This window comes from Phalacrocorax aristotelis, chromosome 1, assembly GCF_949628215.1.
Source record: "Phalacrocorax aristotelis chromosome 1, bGulAri2.1, whole genome shotgun sequence".
Lineage (NCBI taxonomy): Eukaryota > Metazoa > Chordata > Aves > Suliformes > Phalacrocoracidae > Phalacrocorax > Phalacrocorax aristotelis.
This window is the reverse complement of record NC_134276.1, coordinates 5086768-5104715: the sequence shown is the minus strand read 5'-3', so window position 1 is coordinate 5104715 and position 17948 is coordinate 5086768. Positions and strand designations below refer to the sequence as shown.

At 44.4% G+C, this 17948-nt stretch overlaps 1 protein-coding gene across 6 annotated transcripts in view; it reads left to right on the top strand.

The window, feature by feature from the left end:
* TENM4 (teneurin transmembrane protein 4) overlaps nt 1–17948 on the top strand; it is a 609630-nt gene that overhangs the window by 329752 nt on the left and 261930 nt on the right. Inside the window, exon 1 of one of the 6 annotated variants that reach the window (XM_075076308.1) lies at nt 15092–15594. The exons of the other annotated variants lie outside the window; for them this stretch is intronic. Coding sequence (XP_074932409.1) covers nt 15177–15594 — 418 coding nt within the window. The 5' untranslated portion in view covers nt 15092–15176. Of the gene's footprint in view, nt 1–15091; nt 15595–17948 lie in introns of those variants that run through there. 6 annotated transcript variants of the gene reach the window in all.

Below are 17948 nucleotides of genomic sequence, written 5' to 3'. Positions count from 1 at the left end.
GAATTATTTTTATTTTATAAAAATCGGCAGTAATTTTTACTATGGCTGGCCATGCAGGTTTGAAATGATTTTAAATATACCTATTTCTTGAGGAACCGCAGAAGTTAATGACTTAAAGAGTTGTTTTCACAGTTAGGGAAAATCCACGCCTCTTTGAGCTTTAAACTAGTATTACTGTATAATCAGACACAACTGCTTTCTTTAAATAAAATGTTGCCCCTTCCATTTTCCAACTGGCACAACACAAGCAGCGGATATGCCTGTTGCTGTGGAGATTTTGAGCCACAGGCCAATCTCTGTTCTTCTCCCTGACTTAGCTCATGAGTTACAGCAGCTGAGGATTTTTCCCCATGATACATTTTCTGAACATACATATGATTTACCAAGTAAACCAGAGGGAAAATCCCATCCTGTGAGTCCAATGACCAAGTTTATCACCATTATCTCATTCATTCCCTTTTTGTACAACGTATTTTGCAGTGCCAGACAAAACTCTCCCATCTTTTTGTCTCTCTCCCATGCCCTGTAAGCTTCCTCTAGGAGCTCCTGGGGGTCTCCCCCACCCTGTTCACAGCAGATTTAACTTCTAGTGCCACTGTGCTTCTTGTGTTTTCAACCTTCAGTCCCCTATTTGTTCTAAGTAGCCCAAATGGCCTTTGCTTCTGTTGCCCATGTTTACATGATCACATGGATGGCATCGGTGATGCAGTACAACAAAGGTAAAAAATTGAATCTTCATACAAGTATAGAATTTTTCCCTAAATGGGCACATCCAGGTTACTGACCTTCTCCTTTTAGCTGTGCCATTTGAGACCCATGGTAGATTTTCTTATATTTTAAATATTAGGGTTATTTCATGTCATTTGCGTCAGGTTTTCACATCCTTTTATTATGTGATGTGAGTGTTCCCCCCCCACCAAAACTGGGATGTGACAGAGAAACCTATTTGGTGCTTTATTACCTCAAGAGCTTTACATGATTATAACTGTTACCAATGCACTTATAAAACCTATATTGTAGTAGAAAACTATTTCCCAAAATAAGCCAGCATCTGTGTGCCATTTGAGACCTTGAAATACCATCCTAGTAGCATATTTTTGTATGTGTGATAATCTGAGGAGTTAGTCAAGAAAACGCTTATAGGCCCGGGTAGTATCTTTCATGGGAAGTGGTATACTCAGAAAACATAGACAAGCTTTCTTCAAATCTGAAATAGAAGGAGCAGACTTCACAGCTAAGTGCAAGTTTAGAGAAATTGCTCAGAGTTTTTAGCAGAGCGTGTATGAGTGTGTATATTTTTGCAGGGTAAATGGCATGAAATAATGGCTACCAGAACGTGTGTGTGCGTGTGTGTGCGCGCGCGCGCGCGCATGTGTGTGAGGACTAAATGTTCACACCAGAACCACCACTTTGATTAGGAAGTCGCTCTATTGCTCCCAGATTCCAGAGGTTTCATTGACTGGGATGCCAGAATACCCAAATAGTGGCAGGTGCTGGTTTAGCTACCTCAGGGACATGCATAATAAAAATCACAAGCATGTAACAAAAAGGAAATGTCATCCCTTTTCAAATCTATCTTTGCATCAGCTTTGGCAGAAAGGAAAAGAAAAAGGAAAAAGAAAGGAAAAAAAGAAAAACCAGAAGACAGCAGTTACTGTGCAAGGGCAGACAGATCCGATCAGAGCTGCCTGTGAAACAGCCTTAGATAAGGAAACCTTCCGGGAACTTTCGGATGCAAAACAGTTTGTCAACAGCGCCTTTACCTGTCCATTGCTAGAACCCAAGATGTAAATGAGTTTTACTATAGCTTCTCTATACACTGAGCCCATGACAGGGAGCAGTGAGCTTTGGTTTTTCTTAAAACATCTCCCAATGTCTGTTGTTTTCCCGTGGGCACGTGGTGGGTTGGTTTATGCCCAAAGGCACAGGGACAGACAGCAGCTTTTTTCAGCCAATAACATTAGAAATACAACTCATTCTTTCTGTACAAATTCTGTGCGCAGGTCACTCTTGCCCATTTAAATATATTTGGAAAAAAAACATGTTTACAATCATGTCTATTAGCAATTTCAAGCATTGGCTCTTAAGCATAATTTTGTTTGTTTGATTATATGAACAGGCACACTCCAAACCCCACTTGCTGGCTTCATCTTGAGCTCTGGGTTCTCTGCGCCTATGAAATAATCAAGCACCAGCATAACAAAAAAGCCCTGTTCTGCTTGCTGCCAGGGCCTCAACACGCGATGACTTCAGCATTTCAGTTTAACTAAAGAAAGGTGAATGTTGGTTCTTTGCTCTAAGGACTGAGGTCTGCAAATTGTGACTTTTATGCAGACTCCGTCATACTTCATTTATGAGCCTAAGAAACCTGGTGAAATTTAGGACATTTGGTCCCAAGCAGATTGGGAGAAATCCAGTCAATATGGAAAAGCCATCTAAATTTTGCTTTTCGTACTTTGTGTGCAGCAGTGGAAGGAGGCAGATGGCCCCCAGGATAAGCAGAGGAAGCTCTAGTCAACCTGCCATATGGGATCCCTTTCCACCTTGACAGCACAGGAAGCTTGGGTGCCTCCTGTGTCTTCCTACATGAATATCTTAAGTCTTCCAGGGAAACTAGGAGGAAGCCTTCGAGTGCCAGTCTTTCCAGCCGTCTGCTGAGGATGGGTGTGCGAAAACACCCATCCCTCCTGAAATAATTTAGGAATTGGAGCCTTTCCCCGAGAAAGGGGAAATCTTGATTCTAGGCTCCATTCAGTTTGGGTGGGATTAGCTACTTTTAGGCATTCTGAGGATTTAAGAGGGCTCTTCCTCTCAGTGTACATTCCAGAAAGTTTGGGCCAGAGACAAGTATCTCTCTCTGATAATACTGTTTGTTAATGTTAAAAAATCAGGGAACCAGCAGGTTAAGTAAGAAGATACTTAATGAGCACAGACACCTACACGAGTGGGCAGCCCCTACGACTGATCAAGTCTGCTGACCCTCCGGGACTTGAGGAATCTCCCCAGCATCATTTACATTCATTTTGCTGCCTCCTGTGGTTTTTAGCACTTTATGAACAAAAGACAACTGATCATATATAGAACCAAGAAGTCATACATTTTGAGAAGCATCTTCCACTTCTAGGCTTTTCAAGTTCATTTTACTTATTCCTTCCTAACCTGATGTAATACCATCTTACTTTACACATCACGGTTAGTTCTTAGAGGATACCAAGCAATGAAATGGCTTAATCACAGTGCCTAAACAAATATACTAAGTGAGGAAATTGAAGGTCTGGGTAATTTTCCTAATAGAAAAATCCTTGCTTATTTTATCCTTCTCCTGGCTGATAAGCAGTAGCTGTTATGCTTGTTTAAATTTTTCCAAAGAATTTTTAGCACTTCTTTCCAGTCAGCCTTTGAATTTTTCCAGGTAACTCAGTGAAATGTTTCAGAACTGGTTGGTTAATTAATTTTCCAAGCATTTTTATAAGGTTGTGATAAAGGGACATTTCAGGAGTTCAAGTAGGAGCCAAGTTAACACTATTATCGTCACTAATAGGACCACTATACAGGACACGACATCAGGAAGGAAGTACGCTGTAAGCTGAAGAAACAGCCCAGAGAAATAACATGGCTACTGTATTTTCTGTATATAGGACAAGAAAACACTGTAAAAAAGTACTGCTGGGAAGTTTAATATGTATAAGATTGGATGTAATTCTCCTATGAGAATTATAATACAGCCTTGTGGAAAACTGGGCTTTAGATTTACCCGTGGTTTGGGGTATTTTGTTTGTTTGGGGTTTTTTGTTTGTTTGGGGTTTGTTTGTTTGTTTGATTGATTTTTAATGAAAAGCATCACTCAAAAAATTGTCCAGGACAGAAAAAGAGCCTCTTCTCTGTGCAGCAGGTACTGCGCAGTCAAACTTTAAAAGAGTACAGGGAAAACATAGCTCGTATGACTGTATGCAGAGATAGCCAAAATGTAAAAATTAGGGCAAAACTGAAGCCAGAGTCGCTCGTTAAATCGTGGTGGAACCGCTGTAACATCTGCAGAAGTGTCTAGGGAGCTGTTTAGTAAGAGCTTCTCCACCGCACTCGTTTGGCCGGAACACATGGACCGCGTAGCAGTCTGATGAAAGGCAGCTGGGTCTGCGTGGTGCTTGCGGATCAGGGCTTCTAGGTTGAAAGAATTGTAAGGAAGAAAATAGCTGTATAAAATATTGAATGGTGTACAGAAGGTCAAGCCTGTCAAATAGGTCAGGCAGGTAATCATCAAAATTAGAGATAAAAGAGACCACTATGTTACTTACTCCCTCCACCAGCCTACTGAAGACTGTTCAGTGCAGTGTAGCATAAGCACATCTGAGAGCGGGCGTTGTCAGACCTGTAAGACCCTGGAGCAGGGTCCCAGGCCCAGCCTAACTGATCGGGAATTTAAAATTAGACTTGTTATAGAAGGGACTTCTGCGCTCTAGTGAATAACTACCTTGGAGATGGACAAGATAACCGACAAAGGCTGTTTGTCACCCAAAACACAAGTATTCTCTGCTCTTGTTAGCATTTCATCACAAGCAAAACCATTATATTCAAGAAAAGGAAAGCAGGAAATATTTCATTGCTAATATGTGAAACCACTGTTACACGTTAGTTTGGGGGTGAACACCTTAGACTGAGAAAAGCAACTACCTATCAGTCGGGATGCACATAGCACATAGTGTTGAAAAAAGTCAGGAAAAAAATAAGGACTCTCCACCATCTCGCGCAACTGATTACTAGGAAGTATCAGAAAGAGGTTTCTGCCTGTACTGCAGGGTGTAATTCAGCGCCTTCTGGGAGCACCACACAGCTGGAATGAGCCAGCGACGGGGGGAAGGCCGGTAAATCAGGTGGACCAGTAGCTTGTCCTGTTATTGCAAAGCTTGAAGCACATGGTTCAACATGGTTGTCGACATGGGTTCAGGTGCCACAGTTCCAAGCACTGAATTATTTTCTAATACTGCCCTCATCTTTCCAAAATGGCTTTTTATTGACAGTAACCAATTCTTTGAACTATCCCTCAGAAAAACAGAGGCTGGGGGAATGAGAGACAGACGGACTGTTAAATGAACGAGACCGTGGGTATACTTCTCCCTGTATTTAGCTCTCCTGCTTATAGCCCACACTGCTGTGAATCCTTCTCCACACTACTGAGATTTTTTTTTACAAATAATCCTCATGTGACTTTTATGTGTTTTGAATTATCATTACCTTCCCTCTGGTCCAGAAAACCTCTCTTATTTGAGGCCTTTGTTTGTACAGTGCCTTCAAGAATTTCAGGTTTCTCACTGAGCAGGGAAGTGAACAAAAGCGAGGGTAAAGATTTTTTTTCTTATAGGGCAGAAGTCAGTAAAGCAATGATTAAGGTATTCAAATTGCAGCTTCAAAGATCTCAATCAAGGCTTCGGAGAAAAAAATCCAATAACATCAATGACGTCTCTGAAATTTTCTGAAGTTTTGGTATTGTATTAGCAAGGTGGTTTGTTGTCTGCTGAAAGACATACAGTCATTTGGGAGGAAAAATAATTGTTCCCATTTTCGGACTGGAAATGCCATTCAATACCCTGAAACTTTGTCTCTACCAATTTCCTTTTTTCTTGCAGGTGACTGTTGCTTTTTACTTGCTAATGTTGTTCTAGGCCTGAAACAAACATAAAGTGAATCGTAAGTTTTGGTCCAATGCCGTTTTTGGTATAATATTGTCATATTCCTGCTTTACCTTCTCGGGCGATACCATTGACTGGAAATCCTTCCCAGGAGAGAAGAGTATCACCTACAGAAGCACAGCTATATTTTGGCTCTTTACCTTAGGAAGAATTCTGGAAGTTTCTGGGAGATTGAAGCTGAAGTGCAGGTTTATAAGGGGAAACTTTGGATTAGAGCAATGAGGGATGCACATTTTCTTGGCAGCTTTTCCAGTAAGTATGTGGTCTTCACTTCGACCTCCCTGAAAACGTAGCACTTGCCCTGCCTTCAGATTGTAGCAAAGGGACACTCTCAGCCTCTCAGGGCCTGCAGAACATTGTGAACAGCTCTCCTCCACAATAATTACAGCTACTCAAGCACAAACAACCTTCCTACTCTTACAGCTTGCATTGCAAGAACACCTAATGGCCAAACACAAGATCAAGGTCCTGTTGTTTTGCTAGCTTCACATGCACACAAGAAGAAGCAGCTCCTGTCTCGAAAAGCCTTCGCAATAAACAGGCAAAAAAGATCAAAATTACTGGAAGATGCAGGATAGGTCTGATCTGTTAATGAGCTGTGCCAGGCACAGGGCATGTGCAAGATTCAAATGCATTCCTGGGGGAGCACAAGGTGGATATCAGATGGGAGCCCAAGGCACAAGGGTCACACCAGACAGGTCTGAAGAGTTCTTCCCCGGCTTGCACAGCAGGTCCCTCTCAGAGTCAAAGGGAAAGGAATTACACCCACCACCAAGCCAGCGGCGGAGAGGCAGGCTCAGGGGTCCTGCATGCTGGCACATCCGCAGCACAGCGCTGTGCTGGGGCGCTGGCGGGGGGTGCAGCCCCTTTAGCATGGCATCGTGCCCTGCTACTTGTGTCTAGAGCACATTAACTCATGCTCAGAACCATTCTGGTGCAGCCAGCCTGCTTCCTGTTGTGCAGGAGCCTCACACTTTCTACTGTTTTCAAGTCCAGAGCCCCAGGGCTAGCTCACAGAAAGAAACTGCTATGGAGAATAACCTTTCTCCTTAATCAGATCCCTTTAGAAATCCCTCTAAGAAGAGTCTTTTAGCACTAGGTTGCCTTGATCTCTTTTCTCAGCTGAAGAAACAAAATGATCTTGAACCATGACTCTTAGATGTCTAAGGGAACCTCTTTGCTTTGTTTGAAACGGTGCACTGGAAAAACGGTCTTCCCAAAATTAAGGGAGATTGGCTAGAATATAAGAAATAACAGTCACTGGAAAACGACTTCCATACTATTTTAGGGATGCAAGCATCCAGCTCTAGTGAGGATAGAGTGGGATCAGGAGGAAATTGTCCCAGTAATTACAAGAGGCTAAACAAGTAAGTTCATCAGTTTTATGCAGCGCAGAAATCCAACGGTAATTTTATGCAGTGCAGAAAGCCAACAGTAATTTTAACCAAAATGGGAAGAGACACAATCTCTTTATTCAGGCAACATTCCTCTCACCCCAAATTTCCTCCCCAGAGAGCTTACGGACAGAGGGGCTCAATTCTCGCTGCAGGATAACTTTGATACCCCTTTTGTCACGCTCCAGAGATCTGCAGCCATATGTTTTCCTTGGACTGTACTTACTCAGGCAGACTATGTTTCTTCCCAAGAGAAGCATAAAATATCATTGCTTCAAAGTTCTCCTTCATTGCAACTTTCATCTCCAGCTGCCTATGCGTTTAGTCTCCACTTCTATCGCAGCTATACAGCACCTTTGTATATGAGCTTGGAAGGGCAGTGTTAAGTCTGCACATGTGATGGGGCTTTAGGTATTACAAAGCAAACCGAACTATCAGGGCCAAAAATGCCTCAGTGAGATTGCCTTGTCTTCAGGCAGGTTCCAGACATTAAGCCCAGGGCTCATGCCATTTTCACGTATGAACCTGAGTTGGGATCACCTAAGGCCCCCGGCATAATTAATGAAGAGGAGTAAGACTCAATGACTGCAACTGAAATTGCAGACATGATAAGTGGCCTCTGAAAGATAAGGCTGAACTTCCCCTGACCGCATGGACACCCTATAGCGACTACACTGCACAATGCCAAATCATTTTGTTTCCCCAAAAAAGGTCCTTGATTTCTCTTAGCGACTGCAACCTTCGTTCCTTTGGAAAGATGTTCCTCTGTGATCGTCTAGTCAACGGGGGGAAATGCACATTTTGTTCCTCAGCAGCCTGGTTTGCCTCACTGTGCACTGTTTTATATATAATGTATGTAAAACCCAGCCACACCCGTCAGGAAGGGCCCAAAGTGTGTCACTGATCACGAGCTGAGCTGGGGGACTTTTTGGTGCCTTGGCTATAGGAGGAATTAGTTTTGCTCCCTGGTAGGTGGGCTCTAAGGTCATGCAGCTTTGGTTGGTTTCCAGCATTCCGCAGTTTTGACTCCTCTGGCATCACTTCAGAAGCTAATTTTAGAAAACGAATGCAAACCACGCTGCAAGATGTTAGTGGGAATGTTATTTGCTGGGGCAGGTGAAAAAGTCTTGCCATGGCCCATGGATTATAACTCCTCCCTGCTGGGGTAACAGGAATATGAAAGGGTGCTTTGCCTTGACCAAGCGCATCGGGAGAAGTTTTGCTAGGCTAGTGCAAACCTTTTTGTTAGCATTAAGCTCAGAGAAAGCAATTTCTACAAAGCCTACGGTTTGGTGCTCAAATAAAGGAAAATGGACCTTTTAGGAGATTTGCATGTAATCATTTGCAGAGAACTTCATACTTTATATCGGGTGTTTTGGATCAGATAGAGCATTAGTGTCAGATTGAGAGAGGCCATTTCACGCGCAGCTCATCAGCCTTCCTACTGATTACATTATTGTTTTACAAGTCGGGTTTGAGTAAAGCTGCCCAAGCTTTGGTAACGCTGATCCCTAATCAGGGGCTTGCATTTCCCTTACAACTTCAGATGATGTGAATTACTTGTGTAAATATTTCACTAGGAAAGATATAAATATTCTGTGGTGATTAGGAATGTTTATACTGTCTCTATCAGAAGCGAGTCTTTCTTTCTTGATCCTTATTTCTTTGATTTTGAGATAGAAGCAATCTCCCATATATTGGGAAATTACCTTACCTGTTCGTGCTTTTGAATAACAGCACAATCTCAGCCTCGGAGACCGACGTTTCAGAAAATAGCGTAGCTAACATACACAATCTGTTTCTACTGTTGTGCCTACAGATGAGCAAGCTGAGTACCCAGCTCAGGCAATTGCCCATGTAATTTTCTCAAAATCTGCCGTATTATTTTCTTGTGTTGGCAAAAAATTACAAGTGCGCCTTGCTGCTCCAGAGCACCCCAAGCCCTGGAGCAAGTGCATTTCAGAAGGGAACAATTTCCTCCCTGCTCCTCTCCATCTTGCTCAATGGATAATTGTTTTCTGCTGGTTTGGGTCAGGTTGGTAACCTCAGAAGCTGGGGGAAAGGAGATCTGAGGCCTGGGTTATTTCTTGTCCCTTCCTACCTTCTGCTTCATTCGGGGGATAATTGCAAAATGCCCAAATGCTCAGTCCGTGACCTGTGCTGGCACAGAGGCAAGTAGCGGGCACGCAGCTGTGGTGCTTTCACATACCCCAGCATCACACCACCCCTCGCAGGTCCTCAGCCGTCCCAGACGTTTTCCACCCGGAGGAAGGTCTGCCCTGTGCAAACACGAATGTTGCTGCGCTCCTCCTTACAGCGACTCTGTGACTTGTTACAAAATACACCACCCTGGCAAACGGAGAAAGAAAATCATTGTGTCTCTTCATAGCACAGGGGAGGGAAACACCACAGTTTGGAAGGGTGATGCAAATCACTTGCAAGGCTGGTGAAGCCCATGTCACATATGTTCTTCATACTCCATTTCAGCCCAAGCGAATTTCTTAATTCCTTCTTAACCTCGCATGGCCCCTTCTTCCCAATATGCCAGTCTTCATACAGGGCATGCCATTATTTCTCATTTTCAAGGCCCAACTACTCATTTCTTAATTTTGGTGACATGGCAGCTGCCCAGGTTTTTCTTGTTAGGATGATATTCATTTGTCCCCTTTATTTCATTTATTTTCCCCTCTGGCTCCATAGCTATAAATCAAACACACAAAATTAAATTAAATAAAATAAACATAAGTGCAGGTGGAAATTCAGGAAATATAAATAACTAAGAGTAGTTTTCTGAGACTGCTTTTTTAATCAATTCTAAACACAAGATATATATTCCCTGTTGAACTAACAATGTTGTGACCACCTATTGTTAAGGAACAGCAATAAATCTGCACAGCAATTCCTTACTCCTATGATTCACTGACATGGTTTGCCAGACAGCTAGTTCAGCTTGCTCTTTTTCCAGAGGTGTTTTACGCTGTCCACAGCAAAGGCATGATGTGCTGCCATGAGGAAGGCACAAATGCTGTTGTCCCTCAGGAAAAGTCCTTCGTTCGCCACCCCTGAAGAAGCGAGGCTGCTCGATGCTAAAAAAGCTGTCTTTTGCCATGTGACAATCAGGGCTCAGCTTCAAATAATACATTCCCCTTCACCTTGAAAAGCAAAATGCCAGATATTGTCCCACTCCCCTCCTCAACGCAGCAGGATCTCTGACGCTCTGAAATACTCCTGGATCAAATCACTGCCTTTTGTATTGAAGCAGGCAGGGCACCGCCCCCCCCCGCCTCGTCCCGGGTGCCGTGAGCAATCCATCTCGGAGGTGCTGCCTGGGGATGCCCTCACGCCCGCTCCGCCTGCCACCCCGCAAATACGGCTCTTTCACTTACGAAGATCTCAACCCTGCAGTGACGCTTCACGCCTGTGGGGTTTTAATCAACCAGATATGGTGTGGGATGAAATTGCCTGTGTTTTTAGATTTATTTATTAATTAATTTCTTTTACCAGACAGAGGTGCCTAAGTGTTTCCGTTGCGCAAGCAGTTCAGGTTTTTCTTCAGTGCAAAACTACAGTTTTAATATAGATCAATAAGATTTAGTTTCGATGTCAATAAAAATCACCCAAAAGCTTGTGCAAAGCGAGGGGAAGACAAAAAGAGAAGCGCATCCATTTACCGTCTCTTGACAGGACGATAGTCCCCACCAGAACACTACGGAGCGCTCTCCGCTCCCACTTACGCAGCCTCCCTCTGAACCCACAACACCCTATGTTTTAAAGGCCAGAGCTGCGCTGCGCTGTACCTTTGTTTGTAAGAGCACTTGCCCTTACTGGGGCACCAGCGCCGTTGTTACAAACTGTCGTATTTTAAGGTCGTATAAAGGCTAAGCGTTCTCAGCAGCACGACTCAGCGCCAAAGTCCTTACGTGAGAACTGCTGCCGCTGCCGTACTGAGGTAACGGTGACGACAGTGCTTCTGCCTGTCTCCCGTCCTTCCTTTACGCTGCGAATTCTGCTAATTTAAAATTTTTTGAGTGTGACAAACAGCCTTGTAGACTATTTCAGTGGCTAGAGATACAGCACACAGATACAGGAAACAATTGAATTTCGAATCAAATCACTTCTCTGTGCCTCAGTTTCCTGATCTGCCAGAGTGTAGGTCTGCTCCCCAGGCAACCTCATTTTATCACCCAACCTGATAACAGATCTGAGCAGGTCCAATAACAGTATTTCGAAGCTTATATACTCAAAGCTTATATACCCAGTACTTGTAAAGCTCTTAAAGATTCTTGGATGAAGCTGGACAGAATAAGGTACTATGGGAAAAAAGCTGATATTAGTGATTTATTGATTGCTGATTACAGCGTTCTGAGTATACTGAACACTGTGAAACCCCGTTGCCTTGCGGTATCAGTTCTGTGAAAAGTCAGCGTTTGTACATCCACTCTTTTTCATCTCTTTTGGGGCAAATTGTAAACATATGAGTATAATCCACTGAATATAGTCTATGAAACAATTTACTGTCCTTCATTTAAAAGTATCTCCTTGAGTGTTCTGTATTCCTGGCAGCCCTTCTATTCACACCAGCGTGAATACACCTGTTTTAAATCAGCTCTTGATCTCTGAAGGCCAAATCCTGCAAGAGACAAGAGTAATTCTAGAAACACACAGTGTTCTGAAATATTACAGCCAAATGTGCAGCACAAACCGAAGGCATGTTTACTGTTTGTCTTACTTTCCCCTAACTATTTAGAGTCTGCTCTGCTCTGTCTCTTCCTTAAATTTTGCCGAGTCCTTTAGTTAAGCTGGGAAACAGATTCTTTGTGTTAACCTCTTTCCAAAGTTTGTGTTTCCTAAGTACTTTCATAAATCTACCCGAGACTGTAACATATCTTCCACCAAATTTTTAATCTTTATCTGCAAACCCGGCACATAGATAAAATAGAAGTTTACGTTCTGTTTTCCTCTGAATATGTGCAAGTAACATATCATTCACACAGAGACATTCAACTTATATTATTCCTGCCCCAAGTCCAAAGAACATAATTTTGACTGTTCACTGCAAGCGGATATATAAGATTGTTACAAATTGATGCCAAGGGGCCCATACTTGGAATCCGTTTTGTTTTCCTTTGAGTTAGCTTCCAAATCGCGAGAGTGTGCATAATGAATGTGTTATCTAGTCCTTCTGTTTTGTATTTTTGAAGGAGAAACAGCACATACCGCAAAGTGACTTGGCCTACTTGCTCAGGTTCCATAGCAACCCCCGTATTGCTGCAAATTCATTTTGCACTAATCAATTAGAAATTTTGCTCTGGCAGCTGGAGGGAAAGTCTATGGGCTGAATCCTGCTTGTTTTACTTGGACCTGCAGTCTCAGTAAATTCAGTGAGATACTCGTCTGAGAAGGATACGAACTTTTATCTCTTGTCTCTCTCCTGGTTTACTTTTCGTGAAAAGGTCAGCTTTAATTCTGGGTTTTCTGTGCAAGCAGAGAAAAGGAGGCAGTTCTCTTAAAGGATCCGCAACCTAAGGCACCCTTGTCTTACAAATAGAGTTGCTGACATGCTGAGGAGGAAGGGATTGCTTTGCTCCCCGTGCGTTTTAACCGGGTGCTGTCAGCACAGCTGACATCCAGCAGCTTGTAAAACCTCTCGTTGCGCCCACCCCAATACCGTGTGCCCAAAGGGGAACTTTCCAGGGAAAGGGGAACTTTCCACGGCTGCACGTGCCAGTGCCCTTCGCAGCCGCGCGGCCCGCAGTCACGCGGCTGGTACGGGCCATCCCTGGGGAATCGTCCGTCCTAAAGGTCAAACCTGTGAGATGGGGAAAGCCCACACCAAAAAACCCAACCTGCGGCCGTGTGGAAATGGCCAGAAGTTTCTAATGTGGGCTGACAAAGGCACTGACATTTTGCTTTTAGGGTTATGATTCCAAATTCAGCTCGTTCTGCTCCTGGTCTTTATGCCCAGACTGCAGACGTCATGTATAGATACGCCAAGGGTGCTGTCTGAGCAAAACACAGAGACAGCGTTGGGGGTCTGCTGTCATTTACGACACAAATGTTTTTGTCAGGGGTAGACACACCCATCAGCCTTCTTTTTATGCATTTTTACTGGTCTGTGGGTAAATGAGTCAGAGGCTTGAAATAATTTTTTTAATCTAATTTGTCTCTCTCAATGGCTGGAAAAATGCGTCCTCTGGTTACCAAGTACACTGAAAAAGCGTATGGGTCTATAGGAAGACATAGGTTTAACACTTTCTTTCCATTTCACGCTAGAATCCAGGCTCTGACCACACAGTACTAGAAATACATAGATACTGTTTTGTAACAAATGCATAGCAAAACAAAGTCATGGTTTAAACTTTATTACATGTCAGGGCTCATCAAATCCCCATTGCAACAAAGAGGGTGACACAGAGTAGACTTTGCTCCTTCAAGAGCGCATTGGAGTTAGAGCCGGATCTCCCTTTGCACGTCAGGGTCTGGCACAGGGAAAGCCATGCCCATCCACTTGCACAGGCTCCCTTATTTTGCTGTCTCTCTCCAGCTCCAACCGGTAGTTAACACAATGGGAAGGTTATAGCCTAGGCACCGTAAAAAAAGGCCAGGGAGTGTGAAGTGGGCTGCAGATTCCTTACAAGCTGCATTCCTAAAGGAGAAACTTTTCCCTCTGGAGGGTTGTCGGAAAGAACGAGACCGAGACAACTCCACTGACGATCATAACGAAACACAGAGGGCTCACATCTTCCTGCACGCAGTTTGCACAGGCTGCAGCTCATGCAAGGAGGCGTAGGCTCTCTGCCAAGGCTGGCTTCTGCTTTGGGTGACCGCAGCCACCTGAGTGTCTCTGAGCACAGCCACAGCCCTGTGTTCTCCCCCGTTCCCAAGCTTTGCCTGCGACAGCCCCATTTCTGCTCTGATTATGATTTGCAATTTATAAGACCTGCATATGCCAGGGAGGTGGCATCCGAGGGCTTCTCATGAGAAAAACTGATGGCCAGGGTGGAAAGAAACTTAGCAGAACCAGCTTTGGGGGATTTAAATGTTAAACCCGCTTTATTGTTTTGATTTTGTGTCCTTTTCTAAAGTGTTCATGTTGTGTTTAGTAAGAAATATTGTACAGTCATGTTGTGTGCTATGTTATGTTCAAAATGTGTTTTTTTAGAAACAGATCTTTTTTAAGTTTGCTAGTTTTCTTGTGCTGTTACTTTCTTATTTTGATGGATTTTGCATGATAACATTTCAGTATTTGGGAAAATGTGGGAGATATTAATCATTACCACTTTCAGATCAAATGTATCAAGGGGAAAAGCTCATGTTTAAATGCATTGTCCTGTATTTTAACCTATTATATGTCTGTGTTCGTACTCCCCGTTTTTATTGATGTACTGCACATATCTGACCTCCACGTTTGCCTGGTACTTTCTTCACCAGTTCGGCATTTCTGATTTCCCAGTTTTGTTTAAAAATCTGATTGGAATATGACCCTGATAACCATTAATTATTTACAGTATGCTTTTCACATTGGATCTACTTAACCTCCCCATCCCTGATCCAATTTCCTCACAGTCAGTAGAAGCTCCTCCTTGATCAGGTGCAGCTTTATGTATAATATTATCTAAGAACCTAATTTGCTGTGTTTCTCATGATTTAATCAATGACTTGAGAGCGTCTGCACTGAGCTTTGCTCCTGCCCCGTATCGGTGCGTTAGTCCGCTGACACGCTTAAACACCGCAGCGCGATGCCCGGCTCGCTCCTCACCTTCCACCGGCGTGAGGCAGGTTTCAGGCTGTTTGCCTTATATACTCAATAAGGGAATGGTTAAACCCAATCCCCAAACGGACTCCACCCTTTCCGCGTGAAATCTGGAATAATTTACCTCAGGTCCGGCAAAACTTTTTATGTAGTGCAACACAGCCCGGTGTTGACACTCGGCCTCGTTGATGGCGAGTGCCCACTTTGTGGCATGAAAGGTATCTTGCACCAGGGGCTCCCTCCAATGCCAAATTCTTAAACCCCCCGAAGGATACGAGTTTTACCGGCGGGTTACCGCCCGAGGGACAGCGGCGCTCCCCTCAGAGCCGCGGGCGGGCAGATATGTGCAGCCGGCCGCCCCTCAGGCAGGGCTGCCCCACTACGGCAGCCGTCGGGGACGGGGGGGGGGGGGGAGCGGCCTTCCCTCATGCCCCTGCTCAACTTTTTTTGTCTTTCTGTCTGTGTTTTGTCGTTTTTTGTTTCTTTTATTTTGGTGTGTCCCCCCCCCTCCTTTTCTCTCTCTGTGTGCGTGTGTGTTTGTGGCCCGCAGGTCCTCCCCTGCCTTGTTCGTCCGCCTCCTCCACCCCCCCTGAGCAGTCCCCCTCCCCTCCCCCCTCGCCGCCGGCCAATGAGGGCCCGGGGCGGTTGCTGGGCAACGGCGCGGCCCAGCCGGCCGCGGACTCTGACTCTGAGGAAGAGTTTGTCCCTAATTCATTCTTAGTTAAAAGTGGCTCTGGAACCCTCTGTGTCGCCGCCAACGGTGAGTGACTCTTTCTACCTACTTTTCTTGCTCGTCTGACAGCCGTGCGCGGGGATGGAGGTTGGCTGGGGGTGCGGGTGTGGTCTTTTGGGGTGTTTTTGGAATTTTGGGTTATTTTTCTTTTTTTAAAAAGGGGATAAAAGTAGGGGAATAAATCACCTCATAAAGGCTGAAAACATGCAGCATTGGAGAGGTTTGTGCTGGCTGCAATGTGCGTTACTGGGTGGATGTGGTGAGGGATGAGCCGCCCACTGTGGTAGGTGGGCAGAGCTCAGAAACTTCACCTGAGTTGAAGGTTGGAGCCCCATCCCTTTTTTGGGGGGATTTTGTGTTTGTTTAGGGTTTGTTTTTTTTTTTTCCTCCTGGCTGACAGACTCAGCCAAGAACTCCCTTTCCCTGTGAAGGCGGCAAGGTGGAGGCTGGGGGCTGAGGGCACGGCGGCCAGGTGGGCTCGCTCTGCCGCTGGACCATGCGGCCAAGAGCGGCCCGGAGGCTGCTGCTGCTGTCAGAAACCTGTCAGCAAAGGGGTGTGTGGGTGGAAAAGGGAATGCCGAAAACCCAGAGTTTCCTCGTGAGTTGTGACAGTGGCATCAGCATCGTATGCTCAGCCTCTGAGGCCGGACGTGGGTTTTCTTGGTCCGCATCTCCCTCAGAGGCGCTGAGATGTGCCCTCAGGGTAAGTACTTGAAGCAGTGGCCCAGCCCTCTGCTTCTGGGATGCTCAGAGACTCCCCAAACGGGGGCTGAGGGTGCTCAGCACTGCGGGACGGACCACCTTGCTTAAACAAATTTCAAGAAGAGGAATGAGATTTACAGCTCTTTGCTGCAAAGACAATGAGTTGTAATTGGAGAGGTACCACTCATTGGCAAAGAAATGTGAAATTTCATCAAGGGTAGTGTAACCTGACGAAGTGCAGATTACAGCAGTGGAATAGCAGTGGCCACTCAGGCCACTGCCATCCGGCTGGAGTGATAATTGCTCGCAGGTCTGATTTATGACAAAAGAGAAGGTATTCAAAGATATCTTGAAAGAGGGAAAGAAAGGTGAGAGAGAGGTTTACTGCAGCTGGCAACAGCTTAACTCCATTTATGTTAAGCTTCTAAGAAGGCTTCCCTAGTATGCTGTTATCTCCAAGTAAGGAGAGAAAGTTTGACATTTAATTTGTCCCCTCTCACCACCACCCCCTTCCCAGCTTCCCTATTCTTTTCTTTTGTTCCATTTGTTATGGTAAAAACAAACCTTCCCTTCAGGGTTTTTCAAAGGAGAAGGTTATCTCCTCTGAATTGTCATCGTAAGGAGAGTAGGGGGAAATATAGCATCGTATTCATTCAGGAAACTGCTTAAAATTCATATCCTCTGTTTAGCTTCCCCCCCCTCCCCTCCCACCACACACACATCTGACTCCTTGCAGTCGCAGTACATTTTAATATGAAATCATGTAGATAACCGTCTTGTTGGAAATAAAGCCAAACTTGCACCTCACCTCATGTTTTCAACATCATAATGTATGTACTTTATCTTTGTTCACTCAGGGAATATATATGTACACATACATGCACACCCTCCAGGTAAAAAAAGGGACGAAAGAGAAAGCAAATGAGATTAAAGACCTTAATCTCTTCTTTTACTAATTAGCTGAACAACAGAAAAAGCATTGTTCAGAGTCCACAGTGGGTTGACGACATTATTGTATTATTGATGTTCTGGTGAGTTAGTTAGACTTCAGGCTTTTCGGCTGCCTGCTTATTTATCCTCTTGATTCTCAGTGCTTTTTGCATCGGCTTGTAGACATACTACATTCCCTGAGGCCTTCTTTGTGTGTAGGATTCAGCAGGTTGGTAATAAATATGTCCCACACAAAGACAGGGCGTCTGGGGTCTCATTTGCGTGCTTATTTAGTTGTTCACTAATCAGAAATGGGGGTAATGCCAGCACACTGGTGACCTGTTAGGAGCAGCTCAGCATCACTCTGCTATCAGGAGGAAAACAAAGCTGACTTACTATGCCACCTATCAACCCATAATCTGAGAGTTCACGTGAATAAGCAGCACAGACCATACAAGCCCATCATGTCAAGAAACCCAGAGACTCTTCTGACCCCTCTAAATGGATTTAATTGCTTTAGTTCCTTAAGGTTCTGTTTCTATGAGGCTTAGTCGGCTTAAACTTTAAATGACAAAGGCAGGTCTTTATGTTCCTTAAATGGTGAAAATTAGTAAAAGCTTATTTTGGTTAGAACTAAGTTTAATACACTTGGAGCACTGATTCTCAGAGAATAGTAGCTGTCTCAACAGCGGGACAGGCTGAGAATGCTGTCCAAAGGATTTGTGTTGCACTTTTTAATTGATTGTGGC